This window comes from Aspergillus karnatakaensis (assembly GCF_047715665.1).
Source record: "Aspergillus karnatakaensis strain CBS 102800 unplaced genomic scaffold BJY04scaffold_79, whole genome shotgun sequence".
NCBI classification, from domain to species: Eukaryota; Fungi; Ascomycota; class Eurotiomycetes; order Eurotiales; family Aspergillaceae; genus Aspergillus; species Aspergillus karnatakaensis.
Genome location: NW_027395791.1, coordinates 117,660 through 137,215, shown reverse-complemented (window position 1 = coordinate 137,215; position 19,556 = coordinate 117,660). Strand labels below are relative to the sequence as shown.

The window sequence follows — 19,556 nt, the reverse complement described above, 5'->3', positions numbered from 1 at the left end:
CTTGAATGGATATTATTCTGATGGAGGCCCTTAGCAGCGGAAATCGGCATGGTCAGGATTCTCCTGCCTCTCACTGGCCTGCGGCCGGTTACAAGCCCACGCTTGCTGGTAGGCTACTGCACCTACAGCCTCCAAGCAAAAAGATTGATCTTTTTTGGGACCATCATATATTCATCATCCATTATTCATGTTGCCATCATATCTGCCCACTGCCATGAAGTTGAAATCTTGTTTCACAATGCACCTGTTGCACTCCCACCTGGCACAGCTTGATGCCCGGGATCCCCTCTCGAAAAGAGGAGGCTAATCCCAGGGGCTGACAAGGACCATCCAGCAGGAAACTTGCAAAACTATCCAATCCCACTCCCCATAAGCCACTCGATAATTACACGGTCAGCACGGTTAGTCCGTTATTTTCACTCCACTGCTTCCCGCAGGCGATCTCTCCTCCGCCCAAACAGCTGGGATCTCCTTGAGAGTGCAGAGTTGTAAGAGCTTTCGATGCGACTATAAAACTCTTCTACTGCCTTTCATTCGATAACCCCTGAATAGTGAGGCCATTCAGCACCGCCGAGCCCGTCTATCGCATGCTAGTGCCACTGTATGAGTGATGATTGAGTTGGACGTCTTGGAAAGCCCTGCATTCCGCATCCCTTGCCAGCATGTTACCTGGCGAAAACCACAGCAATACCCGCTCAGGCATTCCATCTACTCGATCCTGATGCTAGTTCTCCGTCATCACCAGCCACCAAGGCCTCCCTTTCAGCCTTTCTGTCTCTGATGCCATGAAGCTGATCTCGCTGCTTCCTCTCAACCTCCGGTTGATGTGCCATGCAACAAATGAACTGGAAAAATACGCTCAGGGGGCTGGTGGGGGTCATTCGATCCTCCTGAACAGGTTAGATCTCGGCCAAATATAGCCTGTGGTGGGCGCGAGTGGACTTTCACTGGTTCAACCGTGTTTGCTTGCCGTTGGCCACTCGGGGATCCGGGAGACGCTAAATTTGCATCCTTAATTATGCCAAAGTTCCAAACTCGAAAGAAGTCTCGCAAATATCCAATGAGGGCATCATGCTGGTCTGATGGTGGACTACTTGATGCATTTGTGATGCTTAGTGGTCAAACCCCGTTTCATATCGCCCGGGAATTGGCTCAGTGGCAGTGGATCGCCACCCAATTTATCATATACGGTATTGATCGAAATTTGCATACACAGGTTTACCTGGCCCATGGGCTGAGCAGCGACTAACGCGACTTTTACCGTCTTCTAGTCGACTTCCATGCCTATTCTTAGACCCTTAGCGCGAGCACAGCCGGGCAGCCTGAGGAAGGATGGATACAACTCGACAAAGAGGCGCATCAAGCATGAATCGGAACGGCTTCAAGATGCAGAGCCGCAGACCCTTCTGCTGACAGCATGATCAATCATCACTATTATGGGGTTTCTCGTCTATCGCGCAGCCGCCTAATATCCGCGCTATTCTGGCAAAGCAGTTGCAGTACAAGTAGCATCGGCTGCTCTCGTGATCTGCCCTTCTACTCCGTCGTGCCAGAGGATCCGGAGCTGTAGACGCATGTAAGCATTTCTCTCTCGCCTACTCGGGACTCCGAAATTTAGACGCCTCGATTTTGCCTCTGCCGTCGTTAAAGAATAAGGGGCTGCTCATAAGAATGAGTATGATGACTCTAGATACCTTGATCGCCTGCGCGGCATACTCGCCCGAGGTATGCGTTTCTTCTACAAATACGCAGTGACGTAGTAAACCTGTCAGATCAGTCATGAATCTACTTGCAGGTCAGTGAAATTGTGCATGTAAGTGCCTATAACCTGCACCTTGAAAGCAGGTACCATATGGGGCGGGTGTTCTGTGCTCCAGCTGCGGCTCGGACCTGCGTCTGTGGTCTCATCTGATAGCACGTATGTATCTACCAAGGCACATGTATACTACTGCTAACGGCGTATGCACAGTACGGCTACAGATGTGCCCAAACTCAGAATGAACCTGAGCGCCAACTGCGAAGGTATAGTATTTAACTGACCCTAGAGTCAGAACATCATGACGCATCAATAGGATATCGAAGAGAAAGGGCCTAAAGAGGGGCATATGAGTGAAGTTTGAGGTCAGTAACTTGCGTGAAGGAGCGCAAAGGTCAGAGATGGGTTGATGTATCATACAAAACAAACATGTAGATATACATGTATAACTTTTTGTCGAGTTGTGTCGGTGGTCAAACCTGCAGATTTCCCCCCGCAGGTGATAGATATATTTCCAAATTTCAATAGCCTGCGAGCGGGGGCGGAGGTCGGATCATGCCTCGAACAGTTAGATTAAGTAGAGTGTTGGTCACGAAATCAGCCACTCGTAACTCAACTAAAGCCGAATGATACTAGACAACACAGACTGTTGTGGAATGATCAAGCCCGACGCTGGGTAACAGCCCTGCAGATATTGGCAATTTAGCAGTGGCTTGAGAGGCCCCATCGCAGCGCATGCCGAGACATCATGCACACCGTGTCATGGCTTTTGAGTTCTATCGCCCTGGCACAACAGATGCAGGGAAACCTCCCTGATCGGGCTTATGGTCCTCCGTTGAGCCACAGGTGATTACTGATAGGTTTCCAGACTTGAAGTTGAAGACGATGCTGTTATTACCTTCCGAGCCACCGGTTGGCTTATAGGCGTAGGCTATGGCGAAAGCGCAACCTTACAACGGTTCAGACTCCAGAGTCAGCAAGGTATCATCTCCGAAGACGAGTGACCACTACTACTGAGAACTGCAAAGATCCAGACCCTCGACGTCGCAATAATCTCGGGAGATTTTGCCCAACACCTCATCTCACACCTCACACCTCACACTGAAGCAACCAGACAGTCTCTCGCCTTGAATCAGCCTCTCCGACTCCACACCATGATCTGGACAACAGACGGTCGGTCGCCCACGAACCAGAAGCAGGAAGGATCAGAGATGGTGGGCGTTGGCGTGAGCGCCGCCGTCTTCTTTGATTACCTGCCGTCCGTGCCTGAGGCTAAGAGACGTTGTGATTCGATCAGAGGCCCCGTGTAATCTCCCGGAGGGAACGTGGGATGGTCCAGAACCACTCACTCGCACCAGGAACCGTTTTGCATCCACGCCCGCCAGCCTCTCGGACACGCCCTATGCAGACGAAATCAGCAAGGACGATGCTGGGAAATGAGACAACAGCTCGCCCAGAGGACACCCATGCCAGGGGCGCTGCCGCCATCTCGGTGCGCAATACTTTAGCTCTTGCCCAAAGCAGGGTAACATGGCCTGCGACCATGGCTGATCGGCTTTAGCACATGCCTCTTCAGTCTTGGGGGTGTCGCACAATGGTTTGCCTATACAAAGAGTTGTGAGGGAAATCATCGTCAACCTTGTTACATTGGTCGGTTCTGTACTGTTTCCGGCTCTAGGTGGCTGGCCTTGTCAACAGAGTTCAATATTAGTTGTCATAGGCTGTCATAAGATTGACCATCGTGAGCAAGCCTTTGCTGTTAACATGAACATGTAATTTAAGCACACATAACCAACCTACTGTCAGCCTTCAGGTCAATAGTTAACTAAGCAGTTATCAAGAGTAAAGATGCCCAAAGCGTGGAGATAAGCACTAGTAGTGAGTGTGCATACGCAATCTGGCCGTGTCTCTCCTGTCGCCTTTTATGTCGTCTGCCGCTCCCTCCTCTTTCTTCCATCTCCACTCGACAGACAACCAACCGCCAACCCCCAGCGTGAGACCTTTTCTCTTCCAACTTCTCTCCGCTGCTGTTTATATCATTCCTTTCTCTTCCCCTCTCTTATACCTATCTTCTTCGCCCTTCCGATCTCTCCTCTTATAGAGCGATCCCTTACCATCCGAGTCGTCTCGATTCCTGATCCAACATTGCGCTCGTATTGACAGCCGCAAGCCGCGTATTCACGAAGTCAACTCCTGACAGCGATCCATCAAGCCTTTCTCATCGAACTATCCACCGAAACGACTTAACAAGTTGTCCGATTGGGAGGATCCCGGTCTCGAGCCTCGATATATTGGATATCTCAGATCCACTTGACGACAGACTATGACCATCTTTGCTTATAGTCTTCCGTTCTAGTGTGCCAACCTTGTGTCATTCATCTGTTTGATAGAGGAACATCGACTGTCTCTCATGAACCAGCTATAACGCCTACGACTCGACGTGTTGAGCATTTATACACTCTTTTATACTATCACCCACGCTCTTTTTGCCGTTGACCGGCCAGCCACTCTTTTATCCTCTCACATACCCATAATACCCTTTCGACACTCACGATCAACCTGAATTATCGCCGTTCATTCTTGACCCAATCGTTCACCATGTCTCCTCACGCCGTCGATCCCCTGCTCCCTCATGGTATGTCCGACTGTTTTGTTTGCCCAATACACGCCGCTAACAAAATACAGCCTTTGTTGCTCGCGACAGCTCAGAGTGCAAGGAATGCCCGTCAGCAGCACCTCAATGCCCCGTTTGCCCGTCAGGCACAAGATGTACAATGACCGCCCAGTCGTGCTCTCAGTGTGCGTCGGTAGAGTGTGTCAAGATATCCTCCGGCTCTTCGAGCTCGGGAGACAGCTCATCAGGTGGTGGAACCAACACCGGTGCTATCGCGGGTGGTGTTATTGGAGGCATTGCAGTAGTTGGAATAATTGTATTCTTGATTTGGTGGTTCGTCATCCGCAAGAAACGCCAGCAGCAGCGGGATGAGTCCGAAAAAGCCAGCTCATATGTTGCCGACCCGAGTGTGCAGTCGAGAAAGTCCACCCACTCGATTGCTTCAACCGTCTTGACACGCGCGTCGAATGTTATTCAGATCGCCTATATCCCCGGCGTTACGAACCGCTCACCGCCAGACACACCTCTCGTACCTCCTGTCCCTCCTCTTCCCGGCGCGCATCCCGACCAGCACTTCTTTATGCCTGGGGATTTGCGCGACTCATCCTGGTCTGATATGACGACCGACCGCCGATCCATGGCCAATACTCTTCGAAGCAGTGTCGCCACAACCATATACAGAAACGATGCTATTGTTAGCCCCATGCCTGCACAGCAAGCGATGCGTACCCGGGCGGCTGTTGTCAGCATTCACAATGGTGGAAATGGTCAGCCATCCCCACAAAATCTGAGCCCCGACGCTCCTGCGGTTCCTGCTATTACGCAGTCGCAGCTCGTCAAGGCTGGAGTCACCGACGCAAACAGCAAAAGTTCGATCGTCGCACGTCCTGTTATCGCCAAGCCCGTCATGATCAAGACGATCGGAAAGAAGAGTAACGCGACCAGCACACCCACCGTGCAGCCCATTGCGGAGCAGTCGGAGTCTAGCACCGAATCGTCCTCTTCTAGCAAAAAACCCACCACAGCCTATAGCATCAACGTCGCTTCGTCAAGCGAAGAAGACAGTGCTACTGAAACCGTTGCCAACAAGCGCACATCTACCCACGCAGGTACACCTACTTCCACCAGGCGCTCTCAAGCACCGACAGTGATTGAAGATTCACCAGCCATCAACCAGAGCCCCTTCAATGACCAGACACCAACAGAGACAACCCAGCGTCACTCGGCCCTATTAGAAGGCTCAAAACGACACAGCGGAGCACCGCCTCCACGAGTTGAGAGTCCATTCGCAGACACGAATGAGGTGAAATAAGTCAAATCATCTCTTCTACACTTTGATTATTTATGATGTCTGGATTTTGGTTGTTTGGTGTTTATACACGGCGCACGAGGGTGGAGAATTCACCATTTGCCTACTTATAGATGCGATGGCTATCTATACTTTATCATTTTTGGGTCACTTACCATACTATACCAATTCTTTTGTATATGAATGGCCACGCCTTTTTTTTTCATTTTATATCCGGTCTTTGTTGGACTAAAGCAGAAATTTATCTTATCTTCTCTACTATATATTACCTACTATATCTCGTAGTATCGACTCTCGTAGCACTTAACCGATTCTAATATCGTGACTGAGGCTCCTCACGGGAGGCGTCATATATCTTTCAAGTGCGTAAGTGCTATCGGCTGTCTCATGGGAGCACGGTTTTGCCGTTCTTACAAGAACAGCGATCCTGCATAGACGTTTGAAGGCTTAAGAAGATCTATGTATCATGATCCATGATCGGCCGTGTCTGTCATCTTTCTAACTTTCAGCCACTCTTGCCATCCTCCACCCCCATAATAACATAAAAGCTCAAGTACTCCCGCCCGATGTGGATCGTCCCAAACGTGGAAAGATCAGATAAGATGGAAAGTTCTACAAAGAAAGCATTCCGTAGCGTTGCCCAGCTTCATGGCAGTATCTAAAACAGCCTAGGTGTTGATAGTAGACTAAAAAGAAAGAAATCCGCTAGATCGACAAAAAAGAAAGAGGTCACCACTGATGAGATTAAGGATACTCCTCGAGCCCCATTCCCTTGCCAATTTTCCGGATCAATGCCCTTTTCAAGAATGCTTCACGGGCTAGGCCGCGCGTATGCCGTGACCAGGTCTCGACGCCGATTACGCCCTTGACAAGCGCTGCTTGGAGAGCATATATTGCCTGCTGAATACCCCGTTCCTCGGCGACGAGATCATAAAGTTGCTTACCTACTACTGTTGGTGCGACGAGGATGTCGTCGATTGGAGGGAGACCTGAGGCAGCAGCGGCGGCCGGGTCTGAGTTTGATGGGTGAGTGGCCGAGGAGCGGGACTGGGCATCTGCGATGACTGCATCAGCGCGGTGAAGGGATTGTTGGAGGATCGTGGTGTTGGATTCGAGGGCTGCGTTCAGACTGTTTAGAGAAGCAATTTCGCCTTGGATGGTGGCGATGGCGCTGTAGAGGGAGTGGGATTGAGATGAGAGGGCCTGTGCCGCGGATTCGGTGTGAGCGATGTTGGCGTGGAGGGTTTCTGTGATGGCTTTGGAGACAGCGTGGATAAGGGCGTCTTTCTCGGGGTTTGGTGGAATTGGTGGAGCGGGGCCAGTGGGTTTGAACGATGGAAGGTCAAGCTCGAAGGGGGACGTGAGGAGGTCTTCAGATGCGGGCTTCGGTCGCGGGTGTTGATGCTGGTTGGTTGGGATGGGTTGTGAAGGCCAGTGACCTGGGGGGTGTGGATGTGCTTGCTGAGGTGGAGGATAATGGTGGTATGCATGGGGAGGTTGGTGTTGTTGGGGAGTGCTCTGGTGTGTGCCGTTCGGAGCTTGATGATAAGTAGGCCCTTGGAAAGCTGCGGGCCCAGGGTGCGAACTATGGGGTTGTTGCATAGGCTGAAGTGGCGGAGCCTGTTGCGGCGGAGGGTATGACCCTCCGTGAGCAATGCCTTGCGGAGGTAGATATCGAGGAGCCCTGACTTCTGGACCGCCGATAGTAGCAGATACTGAGCCGATGGACTGTCGATGGCTTTGTTCCTTCGGCGGTAATGGGGGTAGAGGCGGCGGAGAGCTATGGTGCTGCGGTTGAGGTTGTTGTTGAGGACCTACAGGGCCAGCGATTTGGCCAGGTTTCGGAGGAGGTGGCGGCGGTGCCTGTAGAGGTTGAGGAGTATGAGTTGCAGATAACTGAGGCGATGGAGAATGGATGGCTGAGCTGGCAAGCTCCGGAGGTAAAGGAGGACGAGGAGGGGGTGCCTGGACTTGTTGCTGTTGTTGCGGCATCGCTTGCTGTTGTCTGTACTTGACGGGAGGCTCTTTGGCAAACACATCTTGGAGGATCGACAGGAAATCAAGTAGGGAAGAGCGCTGGTAGAAGAAAGTCAGAACCGGCACACGATACAGTTTTGTTCACACGCCATTTGTACTCGCCTCCCAAGCTCCAGCCCAGTGCGCTAGATAATGATGATAGATCCTCCCCTCCAACGTCACATGTTGACCTGCTCGAACAGCCATATCCTGTGTCGGCGTCACGTAGGCGATAGGGGGCTCTCGAGGGTATGTATTCGGGATCCATAATGCGACGGGAAATTTGTACACGGTGCCGCGATAGGTGACCGGCAATGTTCCTGAGAGTTGTAGGAGCAGGGCAGAGAAACCGTTCTCGTAGGCTGCGCGGCCATCACGTCAACAAACAATTCTGAAAAGCCTTCACAGAGTTTTGAAAATATTCGCGACATACTGTATACCTCAGTTCGAGGAGCAAGTGCGGGGAATTTGGCCAGGACGTTTGCGACATCGTAGTAAGTGCGGTTGGGGTCCTGGTATGTTTGCCTGGGATCGTAGTGGTCCTGACAAGGTCAGCGGTGGGGTCAGTTGTCCGACAATATTCCAGTCTCACCCTGATCAGAACGCTGTATAGCCAATTCAGCGTCCTCTGCGGCACGGAAGCCATGACGAGGGAGCTCTGGAGCGGGGAGTTGGCGATCATCTGGACGGGACTGAAGCTGTCCATGTCAGTGCATCCCCGCAGTCTTGGCCCTTAGTCAGTGCAGGTGCTCGAGTCTACATACTCTGCCATCATCATCATCATCCTTCCTTCAACTAGCTATCTAGGTAACTTCTGCTTTCCGAGGTCTACAAATCATTGATCTTTCTCAGCAAAGTCTTGGGTTATGTATGCGATTGGTTAGATTGCAAACATGGAAACCCCGACATATATTTCCGAGCGTGAGTGCCAGGTGGGCGTACGCCAGTGTATATTGGGCCATCACAATGAGGATAGTTACAGTCTCAGTGCATTGAGGCGGATGTGATGGCGTACAGACCAGGACACAAGTCACCACACCCTACATGTGATAAGTGGTTATTACACCTGCGCAAGTTGCATCGGTATCCCAGTTCGAACGGTTGTGATCGGTATTCAAGCAACCTCAACAAAAATCCTTCCGGAACCGGTGACCAGCGCTGGGCGGGCGATCCCTCAAACGAAGCTGCTAGATACCAGACAAACGGCGATTTCTGACACTGGACTCACTGTCAGTTCTTTGGCATAAGACCGGTGTGGACGGCGTTGCATCGGTGACATCTCCGCCTGTGTACCAGCTCCCCCTTTGTCTTGCACGCTGGGACCCATTGTCGGATCATCGGATGAGACCCTTTCGAAGGATTTGAGATGGAGGGCAATCAAGGACGACCATGGTAGACATCTTATCTTAATCTGTGTCAGTCTCCTGCGGCTGTGGGTCGTGGCGAGGCCCGCTTGATATTGTTCTGCATTGCCGCTTGATATTGTTTGTCTCGAGTCAGCGCTCCAACACAACGGTCCATACGATATGGATTGAGACAGCGATCCTGATCACCGTGCGTCCTTGGCCTGCGGCCAGCCCTAGTATTGTCACTCCTCCTTGTTAACCAGTCCTCACATTGTTTGTCTTGGGTGTTACACGAGAACAACCAGCCATGGCTACATTGCCGGTCAGAATCATGGTAGACTCATCTTACGGACTGAAGAACTCACCTCTGCAATTGCTGAACTCTTATACAGATCTCTCCGCTTGTACCATTTCATTTCTGCAACCACCGTCCTCGTTGAAGAGACCCGAAGTTTACACTGCCTGAACGAACTGCTGGAATCTTGCAAACCGGGCCAACGACCCCGCTTCATTCCATCGTTGCTGTAAGCTGACGATATGGCTTCGACTTTCGACCCGTGGACTCAGAATGTCACTTTTCACCTGAGGGATGGAACTCCAATCGAAGTACCTATCAACATTGTGGACGACTGGGCTCAGTATCCGCTTCGAGTCTGCATCAACTATGCTGCGCAGCTTGGAGCGTCTGTCGTTCTCCTGGTCATCCTGTTGCTTTTAACTAGGGCCGAGAAGCGCGCCTCATATGTCTTCGCTCTCAACTGCGTTGCGCTGCTGCTCAACTTTGTTCGATTGCTCTGCTCGATTCTTGTCTTCACCTCGGCATTTGCAAGGGCCTACGCATACTTCTCCGGGGACTATTCTGAAGTCCCCAGGGGCGCCTACGCAAACTCCGTTACCGGTGCCATCTTTGCTGCCATACTTCTGACCATCATCGAAGTGTCGCTGGTACTTCAAGTGCAGGTGGTCTGCTCGAACTTAAGACGTATTTACCGCCGGGCCTTGCTCACTCTGTCTACTGTCGTTGCGCTTGTCCCAATCGGCTTCCGCTACTGGCTTGCAGTCGTGAACATCAAGAACATTCTTGATGCCGCCAGCCCAGTTCCTACTAACTGGCTCGAAAGCGCCGCTAACATTGTCCTCACTGTGAGCATTTGCTTCTTCTGCGCCGTCTTCGTGACCAAGCTCGGCTTTGCCATCCGCCTCCGCCGTAAGCTCGGTCTCACTGATTTCGGCCCCATGAAAGTCATTTTCGTTATGGGCTGTCAGACCTTAATCATTCCAGGTACGTTCCTACCACGAACCAGAGTAGAAATAGTCAACTAACCGACCTGATCAGCCATCTTCTCAATAATCCACTACTCAGTCGACGTTCCTGAGCTATCAACCAACGTGCTAACTCTCGTCACCCTCTCCCTCCCACTATCTTCCCTTTGGGCCGGCACAACCCTCGACAAACCCGGCCGCTCCTCCTCCAACGGCCGCAACTTATGGCAAATCCTCTCGTTCTCCGGGTACAAGGGCAGGCACTCATCTGCCGAGTCTTCTACAACCGGAAAGCCATGCACTCAGTGCTACTCCGACAGCAGGACTCTAACCGAGAAGGACAGTAAGAGGACAGAGGGTGGCGTCTCGGAAGCATTTGGGATCTCTGTCGAGCATGATATATCGGTTGAGAGTGCGAGGAGGGAGTCTTTTGAGCTCACACATGTTTAGATTTCCTGCCCCCATGTTTGCTCACTTTGCATCGTTTTTATTGTTTTCTTTTCATCTAGGATGTACATTGTTCAAGGGCATTGTTTTAGCAGGGCTACTGAGTAGTTGCCTGCCCGTTTCGCCCTTGTACCTATCGATGGATACCCCCTTCACTTGCCTACCATGGAGATGCATAGCCTGTTTACTCTTTCTTTTCTTTCTCTTTTGTCCTTTCCAATTACTCTTTCCTTTTAATCATTCAAGCATTGGTCCTGGTTCTGGTTCTGTGGACCAAGACACCTACCCACATGAGCGCTAATCTTCCATTCTCACGTTCTTTTCTTCGCTAAGCTGTTCTAGTCCTCATCGAGGTGAGATTTTACCAACCCGCCAGTTAGCTATGGAATAAATCGATTACCCACTCTACTTTACAGTTTCATTATGCCCTTTGTTCCGAGCTTGTAGCAAAAGAAAGGTGACGAGGAGCCTTGGGGCAGATAGTTGGAGTTGTGGAACCCATAAGGTAGGCATTAAGTAACTACAGCGAAGACAAAATCTATCGTATCGCCAACAACAAACATAAAATAGAAGCCCCATATCACATAAACGAGGGAAGGAGGAGAGTAGCTGCTACATGTATAGGCCAGGGTGACCAGGCGTGATCTAACCCTCTCTGCCGAGTTTCGCCAACGACTCAGCCAAGAATTCATTAGCATTCATCAAGTCCGTACTGCCGTAGACGACTCTGCGCCTTGGGCCGCCTAGGGAGTCATTGGCGCCGCGAGCGCCCGCCCCTTCGTGCCCTGGTTGTCCGCTCGAGCGTTGCACCCAATCTTGCAAGTTCCCGTACTCGTCCATGCTTCCGCCACCGACTGTGAAGACAATTGCTTCATTGAAGGCCTGCCGGCGTTGGCCAAAGCTAGCACCGGTACCTGGACCGATACCTGATGAGCCTGATTGTGCGTTGCGGGATGCTGATGCGGGTGGGATAGTTCCGCGAGCATTGGTGCTCCTGGGGTCGAAGTAGAGGTAGTTTTCTGTTTTGGCAATAGCGGAGCTAGACGCTGAAGCCGGATCCATGATTGACTCGGTGATCTTGGTGAGAGTGAGGTCTTTATTTGCGGGAAGGAAGTTCTTGACACCGGAGATAAGGGAGTCGAAGTTGGCGCCAAGAGCTCCTGAGGTGATGCGGTCTGTGAGACGGTTGGAGAGGGAAGAGAAGCCGCGGAAGAGGTCAGAGGATTGCTGCTGGGGTGCGGAGGTGGTCATCATAGTCATGCGGGTGAGTTCGCGGACTTGCTTGACGTAGGCAATGGGGCTAATGTCTTGAACTCCTGTTCGGGTAAGAGCTTCTTCAAATTGAGTGATGTCGGACCGGGAGAGTTCAGTTTCTGTGCTTAGGAACCAGATGAGGAATACTCGAAGTTTGTCTGTTGGGTTGGTGCCCTTTGCAGGGTCATTGATCAATTCAAGAATTTGTACCTTGGATTGTTTAGTGATGTTCTCTTCGAGCTCGTAAAAGTTGTCTAGTTGACGGTCTTTGATCCCCTTGAGAAGAGAGGTGGCAATATTCATATGCATATCGAGAATACTTTTGCGTTCTCGTAGCTCGGGTAGAAGGGTAATGGCGGCTTTAAGGTGCTGCGCAGATGCACTGGTGTCGGCTTGAAGGTCCTCAATCGAGGAGGCGCCGGTCTTCTTTGTGATCTCGTTCGCGTCTTCCTTATACCGTGTTAGTTCGGCGTCGATATTCTCTGCAACGTGCGGGAATGGTGCCCCAGCATTGCGCTTCCAGAAGAAGTCGTTACTCCCCAGATCATACGCCTTCTTCGTGACGCCGCTGGCAGGATTAAATTCATCTACTGGCGTTTCAATGGTAATACGGTTCAGACGCATCTGGAGGACATCCTGCACCAGCGATTGGTAGGTCCATGAGTGTGAGAGCATCGGAACTAGATCAACATTGCGGTCAACGATGACTAAAACCGGACGGGCCGAAGGCACGCCGGGTATTGATTTCTTGTTTGCCGAGAAAAGGTTGTCCTTTGAGTTGAGAATGTGATCGCGCAGCTTGCGATCTAGCTTGGTTGCGATAAGCTCTGCAGCACCGCCTTTTGGGCATCTGATGATCGGTATAGCACCTGTTCGCAATTAGCAGTCGTTACCACATAGAGTAGTCCTACGTACCCATTGTGACGCTGACGCTAAATAGACCGCTGACGATTCTATCAACGATCGCATCAAGATCCTCGTCACTTGTCTTCGCGCTGTTGATCCTCCAGTAGGCATCATTCCCTAAACCTAGACTGAAAAGGTCCGGCTCAGCGACAATGAAGTTCAAGTATTGGTCATACACTTGGGCAATATGCTCCGAAGTCCCGGTTGTTGCGATTTGAGATGCGAAGTCCTCAAGTAAAGGACGGGGAACGGATGATATAAAATTGACGTATGCGGGGGAGTACAGGCCGCGCTGGAGGTCGCTTGCAATAGCTTGAATATTGCCAGGGGTGGGCTCGAGAAGGTAGACAACAGGAACATCGGGAATTGGGTATCGACTAGAGTTGATATTGCTGTCAAAGCTCGGTTAGCTCTCAGGGTTCTGGGCATGGGGCTCAGCCGCGCATACAGGTGAATGGTCACACCCCAAGCTCTTAGATCATTGACGCGCAGCACACTGCTGATAACATCCCGCCCCATATTGTCAAAGACCAGAACCTTCCAAATTGGGTCGCCATCTTCATTTAATATTGGGGTCGAAATGAGGCCTTGCGCCGACGCCTCGTGAGCAGCATCCTCTGCGCGATGGGGATCGTGGTTTAGGTTGAGTATCTTCTGGATGGAAGCTAAAGTGGTGCGTGCTGTTAGTACCTGACAATACTCGGAGAGGGTCAAGAGCCCAGAAACCTACCGACCTGACGGTCTCGGAGAGACGGGGGTTGCGAGGCCATATCGCGATTTCACAATTCACCTAGCTCCAATCTAGTTCATGACAGGTGAGGTCACCTGTGTCCGCGATATCAGGTACGACTGAGGTGAGAATGAGTGCGGTAGAGGGATTGCTAGCCACAAACCCGAAACCCGAATGCTAATGACTGATTACACTCCGGCTAATCGAGTGATAGTTATTGAGGCCTAGAATCTCCAGTATGTACACTCCACCTGGCCTCCTCTCGTCTGCCCCCCAGAGCTTCCCGCCGAGGAGAGCAAGCTGACATAATCCGAGCTAAGTCATTTCGAGACTGGGGAACAAACAGAGCAAAACACCCCGTGCTCCCAGTTCACGTGCCGGGGGCCAGTTTGCGACCAAGGCTGGTCAAGCCTGCTGGTTCAACTGCTGGTCGGTCAACCTGCTTGTCACTCACCATCCCTATCCCCTTTCCCTATCCCTAACCCTGCCCCTAACCATCACATTTTCCCGTAAAGCGCAAGATCATGCTGCTTAACTGCAGCTCGGAGCGGTTCCTTTGACCAGGGCCTTTTCTTTCTATTCTTTAAGGAAGATTTCAAATCTAGGAAAGATCGTACGGTTGACTCGTACAGGCGTGAAAGAACAGGAGAAGCAAGGTTGAAAAGAAAGCAAGGACATTAAAGGGTTGCATTGAGACAAGCAAGACAGAATCTCAGAGCAGGAGGAGAATTATCATACGTCTGTCTACCTGGGAGCACAGTACTATTGGGACGGTGTATTCGAAACGCTGCATCACCACAAGAGGTTCTCTTTCTCTTCTGATTTTCTCTTTCTCTTAAATAAGAAACGGGAGAAGGGTGCATCAACGTGGAACGTGACTCGCAGGTGCCTCATTACCTACCTACCTACCTACTACTACAGCTATCGCGACATAAGCAGGAGAAATAACCTCTGTCTTGGTCGGGGGGAGCTGCTGAAGACTTCCTCTTTGCAACGGGGAAGGGACGAATTTGCCACTTGCAGCGGCCGCCAACAACAGCCCAGCCGACGCAAAAGCTCAAATCCCTCCGAAAATCACCTGCACCCACCTGACCTTCTTCACTTCTCCGAGTCTGCACTCTGCACCAAAGAATCGGCCAAGTCTCGTCGCTCCGGTCGCAGCCAATCACATTGTCGCTGTGTCACTGCCTCATTGTTCACTTTCTCATTTCGCTTAAAGCGGCACTGCACCCTTTCCTAATATAGGCACACAGCACGTGCTGGGCGATACATACTTTGGCAGCACCCTTTGTCCTTCCATCTGCATCATCACCGGCCTAGTAGTATCTTAATCTGGCTTCAACCGCAATCTTCAATTCGAGCCAATCCGGGCAGGTGGAGGAAGCGTGCCGTCATGGAACCAGTAAACCCGGCCTCGTTGCCGCCTGATTACTGGAGCAGTTTGGAGGCGTATGCAACCCCAGACTCTTCACATCATCATTCACACCCACCACAACGATCGACCCCACAACAAACACAGCAGTCGCCCATGGGCATCAGTTGGGATCATCCCGTCTTGCATACACAGCAATCTCATCGGGATCAACCTCACCATGGTCTATATACTCCACAACCACAACAATGGCAGCAGAACCCGCTGCATCATCAACCTCTGGCCCCTGCACCACCTCAAAATATCGGACTCCCAGCCCAGTATCGCCAACCCTCACAATATGCTCAGAGCCAAGTGGCATACGATTCTCGATCTGTTTCGACCCCGGAAAATGCACACTATTCGTCATATTCCTTCTCTCCGACTTTCTACCCACCTCAACACATCTCGATTCCGGACCCCTATTCGCAGACCCATTCGCCACAGCCAGCCCAACAACAAGCCCAATCTACTTCCTACCAGACGTTGCATCAAAACACCGTCCCTCAGTACACCCTTCCACCTGGGTTTCCTGATGATCCCTCGGTAGGCGCACTCGGAGCTCTCCATGTCCGGTCGTTGACTAACTAGCATAGCATTCTTCCGTCAATTTCGCAAATGATTTTGCCCAACACCCCCAAGGGATTTCGGAGCAGACGATCAACCCGCAGTTTATTGCCCCGGCGCAGTCTGTGAACCAAAATGCCTCTCTGAACAACCAGTTTGTCTATGTAAATCCCGCGGAGGATCCAAAGTACGTACCAACACCCAAGCCGTATCCAACACTAACTTACTTACACTCTTACTCAGGATGTACAGCTATTTTCCGGACAATGTACATCTGCAGTCGATTCTAGACCAGCCCATCGTTAATGGTTCTGTACTTCCTGGCCACACACAAGGTGCTGGGACCGTTGCTGTCAATGGTATGCTGTGTAAACTCAATCCTAATACTCTCAAAAACGACTGATTAGTTTAGGTTTCAAACCCATACCAGCAAGTGCACCTATCAAGTCTGCCCAGCCACGTGCAAAACAATCCGGCCCCAAAAAGCAGCCACTAGCCAAAAAACTTGCGGTCAAAAAGGCAGATGGGAAAGGCTCGGTTTCTTCTGACTCTGGAAGTGATGACTCGGACTCGGATCTTGAGATACTGGAACCAGAAGAGCCATCTCCAATCCCGGCTGTGCGGCCTAATGACCCGGAAGCTGCTGCCCAGTATGATGTTCTTGGAGCTGTGTGGTTCCCGCGTAATAGACGCCTTAGAGCCGACAGAGTCAAGTCTGCGTTTGGCCCATTCACGTCAATTGTTAAGACCGTAAGGGATACTTGGAAAGAAAGTGCCCAAGCTCTAAAAGCTGCGGAGAACAAGGGTGAAAGCAGCGCTACGACCGAGCTTAGGAAGAAGGTAGCCCTCCAACGACGCATCATGGACGTGGTTGTCAGTACCGCCCTCGAGAAGGGCCACCCAGTCATTGTGGAAAAGTATGTTCACCTCCCCTTTCCTTTTTTGTCCCTCTTCTCCCTCTTGCACACCTGGCATATTGTCGCCATTGCCTTAGAAGTCAGAAACGAATTGAGAGATCTCTCATGTAATCATCGTCTTAAAGAATCCCCATTAATTAAGGGCGACCTTTAATTCTGTGCCGATGGTGATTTCCTAGCCAGCCATTTTAAGAAGAACATACCATGCATGATTACTCCCTCGCACTTGCTCTGGAGTACTGGGCAAGGATCAGCAGGCAAACGTGGCATTTGCTCTAGTCGCTAAATCGTCTTTGATGGCATCTTACGTGAAATTTGAGAAGCTGACTGGGCATTCAGACTAGGTGAAAACCCGATGGCAGTGGCGGTGATGTACTCTTTCCTTCTGGATCGACATCAAGCCTCAGATATCGACGGAACATTAACTCTCAACATCCTGAAGGTAGAAGATTCCGGTCGTAAAGTGAGAAGGATAAATAGCTGACTGATGACAGTTACTCGCTCGGTTCGTCACTGTGGACGAAGACACCCTCCAGAAGACAAAGGTGGATAAGCTGCTTCCAAGATTTGTGAAGAAAGGAAGCCCGCAAGTAAAAAGTCTGGCCCAGACTATTCTTGACAATGCTGCTGCGTCTACCAAGCGCAAGCAGGAGGCTGCGAAGTCAGGGTCTAAAGAGGGCTCCCCAATGAAGACCCCGGTATCTGAGGCAGCAGCAGTAGAAGGAGCCCGTAGGGATATCTCTGGTGCTAAAAGGCCACGGGATGGAGAGGCTAATGGACAGCCCGCTACAAAAAAAGTAGTTATGTCCAATATCAAATCCGCGCCAAAGCCCACGCCTTCTACCAATGGCTCCATAAAGGCCACACAGGAGAACAAACCGCCAGGGACCACAACTACTATTCCTGCGCGCCAAAAGGCCACTGTTGTTCCTCCAAAGCTTACAAATCTTTTTGGAAGTTTGGCGTCGGCTTCCAAGAAGCCAGGAACGTCAAACGCCGAGAGGGCAGCAGCAGCTGCGGCTGCTAAGACGAGGTAAGCCAACGCTTGCCTTAGATTGAAGCGATGACCTTTTGTACTGATTCATTGATAGCGCACCTGCCGAGAAGAAAACCGCACCGGCCGCTGCTCCTTCGCGGCCTGCTTTCTCATTTGGTGATATCATGGCGGACCTCGAGAAGCCAAAGGAACATACCCCCAAGGAAACCTCAGAGAGTAGAACCCCTGAAACGGAAGAGGAGCGACAGAAGAGGCTTCGCAAGGAAGCGCGACGGAAGTTGCGTGTGACTTGGAAGCCGGACGACTCTCTGACCGCTATTCGCTACTTTACCCATGATCCGGATGAGGAGTTAGGACCAAATGATCGCTCTCGACAGTCCGGGGACGTAAAGGGCGAAGGAAGCGTCCTCAAACTCCATAAGAATATGGAAGAATTAGAGGAAGATGATGAAGGAGGCGTAAAGGAAGAGCAATTGTTTGAATATTACACGCCGTCTGGTAAGATCTATGAATTTTGGCTCGCTATATCTGGTCTAATTTGTCTAGAAATCGATGATGCGGATGTGTCCCCTGAGGATCTTGCTAGGAATTTCGTGAAGCGTATTGGCACGCAACAGCCCACTAGCCCTGAAGCCAAGGCTCAAGAACATAGGGAAGCCACGACCCTGATGGTTTTCTACACCTCACCTGCCGACGTGCCGTCTTCGGCAAAGGAGCCACCTCCGCCAGATGCAGACGAAGCGACACCCGAGGTTCTCTCTTTTGGAGAGCTTCCAGATCTTGTGAAGGTATGTCAACTCCATTTGTGGCGAGAGTGGTATATTCAATGTTTTTACAGGGTCGACAAGATAAATACTACGCAATGACCAAGCCCCAACCCCCTCCCCAGAGCCAGCCGGGCGCGCAGAGTAACCTGAACGTCTTTGACATCCTCAAGTCCATGAACCAAGGTCAGCAACAATCGACACCACCGCCTCAAGTTTCTCAACCGGCTCAAACCACGGGTTTTAGCTTGGAACAAACAATCAATATGCTCCGCCAGCAGCAACCACAGCAGCCAGCACCAGTGCCTCAAACAGCCCAACCGCCAGCCATAGATCCACAAATTTGGGCTTTACTATATGGCCAACAGCCTGCGCAGCAGCCTCCGCCACCACCGCAGCAGCCACAGCAAGGTGCTCTAAACCCGCAGCTTGCTGCCCTTATTGCTCAATTCAGCAACCAGAACCAGAACCAGAGTCAGAGCCAGCATTCGGCTCCCACCGCACCCCAAACAACAGGCCATTACGAGGATCCAGAGCGTAAACGTATGCGCGAAAGTGGCGGGTATGAGCCTGTTGAGGATAGATGGAAGCGCAATAGAATGAATACCCCAAATAAGAAACATGTAAGTCTCAAGTTTAAAAAATCCCTTCTCAATCATACTAATATCTAGCCAGCCCAAAGCCGGATCGGTCCCATGCCGATACTGGCGTGAAGGGAAATGCCTCAAAGGCGACGACTGTACATTCCGCCACGACCCTCTCTGATATCTCCACGAACACTGATACCCGGCATTGTTTCCTCTCTTGTCTCTGCTATACGCCTTGCATCAATTTTTCACCTACATCATCCGCCCTCGACTCGCATTCGGACCCAAATAACCCCCGCGGCGTTCCGGCGTTGGACTTTATTACCCATATTGTCTCCATATCATATTTTCTTCACTTTGTTTACCGCGCATATCATCTCACAGCACATCGCAATATACAGCATATTCATATCTATGGAGTTGGGCAATCTTCGGATGGCGCTGTCCTCATTTCCAGCGGCAGTCAACCCCGGTTTCTGCTTTTCTTTCTGTTCCTGTTTCTAGCATCGGAGGCCATACGGTATATGTGGACAAAGTGAGCATTGTACATTAGGTACTCGTAGGAGGGCGGTGTTCTACTAATGGATTCTTTTCCTATCTTATCGCACACTTTGATTCTGAGGTTGCGTGGCGGGTACTCTATTGCGGGAGTTATTGTAGAGTCGGTAATAG

The 19,556-nt window shown here is 51.1% G+C and overlaps 6 protein-coding genes across 6 annotated transcripts; 4 read left to right on the top strand and 2 right to left on the bottom strand.

Moving 5' to 3' along the window:
* The first annotated feature begins 5 nt into the window (after positions 1-5).
* On the top strand, positions 6-346 carry BJY04DRAFT_201533 (uncharacterized protein). Its single transcript, XM_073713088.1, has one exon. It carries the CDS (start codon positions 49-51, stop codon positions 271-273), a length of 225 nt encoding a protein of 74 aa, XP_073565466.1. The 5' UTR covers positions 6-48; the 3' UTR covers positions 274-346.
* A 4,008-nt stretch (positions 347-4,354) lies between these two features.
* Positions 4,355-5,682, top strand: BJY04DRAFT_211184 (uncharacterized protein; the record flags this gene model as incomplete). Its single annotated transcript, XM_073714365.1, has 2 exons — positions 4,355-4,391; positions 4,442-5,682. The coding sequence occupies 2 exons, from the start codon at positions 4,355-4,357 to the stop codon at positions 5,680-5,682; spliced, it is 1,278 nt and encodes a 425-aa protein (XP_073565465.1).
* A 351-nt stretch (positions 5,683-6,033) lies between these two features.
* BJY04DRAFT_201525 (putative endosomal sorting complex protein TSG101) lies at positions 6,034-8,355 on the bottom strand. Its single transcript, XM_073713087.1, has 4 exons — positions 8,288-8,355; positions 8,129-8,237; positions 7,819-8,057; positions 6,034-7,755 (listed from the first exon to the last, which is right to left on the bottom strand). Exons 1-4 carry the CDS (start codon positions 8,339-8,341, stop codon positions 6,424-6,426), a joined length of 1,734 nt encoding a protein of 577 aa, XP_073565464.1. The 5' UTR covers positions 8,342-8,355; the 3' UTR covers positions 6,034-6,423.
* An 890-nt stretch (positions 8,356-9,245) lies between these two features.
* On the top strand, positions 9,246-11,152 carry preB (alpha-factor pheromone receptor STE2). Its single transcript, XM_073708941.1, has 2 exons — positions 9,246-10,323; positions 10,378-11,152. Exons 1-2 carry the CDS (start codon positions 9,579-9,581, stop codon positions 10,752-10,754), a joined length of 1,122 nt encoding a protein of 373 aa, XP_073565463.1. The 5' UTR covers positions 9,246-9,578; the 3' UTR covers positions 10,755-11,152.
* A 56-nt stretch (positions 11,153-11,208) lies between these two features.
* On the bottom strand, positions 11,209-13,885 carry sly1 (syntaxin-binding protein). Its single transcript, XM_073713086.1, has 4 exons — positions 13,642-13,885; positions 13,360-13,576; positions 12,921-13,303; positions 11,209-12,874 (listed from the first exon to the last, which is right to left on the bottom strand). Exons 1-4 carry the CDS (start codon positions 13,679-13,681, stop codon positions 11,397-11,399), a joined length of 2,118 nt encoding a protein of 705 aa, XP_073565462.1. The 5' UTR covers positions 13,682-13,885; the 3' UTR covers positions 11,209-11,396.
* A 1,149-nt stretch (positions 13,886-15,034) lies between these two features.
* On the top strand, positions 15,035-19,062 carry BJY04DRAFT_211180 (uncharacterized protein; the record flags this gene model as incomplete). Its single annotated transcript, XM_073714364.1, has 10 exons — positions 15,035-15,598; positions 15,649-15,806; positions 15,872-15,978; positions 16,032-16,536; positions 16,876-16,978; positions 17,031-17,569; positions 17,628-18,031; positions 18,080-18,321; positions 18,372-18,920; positions 18,973-19,062. 10 exons carry the CDS (start codon positions 15,035-15,037, stop codon positions 19,060-19,062), a joined length of 3,261 nt encoding a protein of 1,086 aa, XP_073565461.1.
* Between the last annotated feature and the right edge of the window lie 494 nt (positions 19,063-19,556).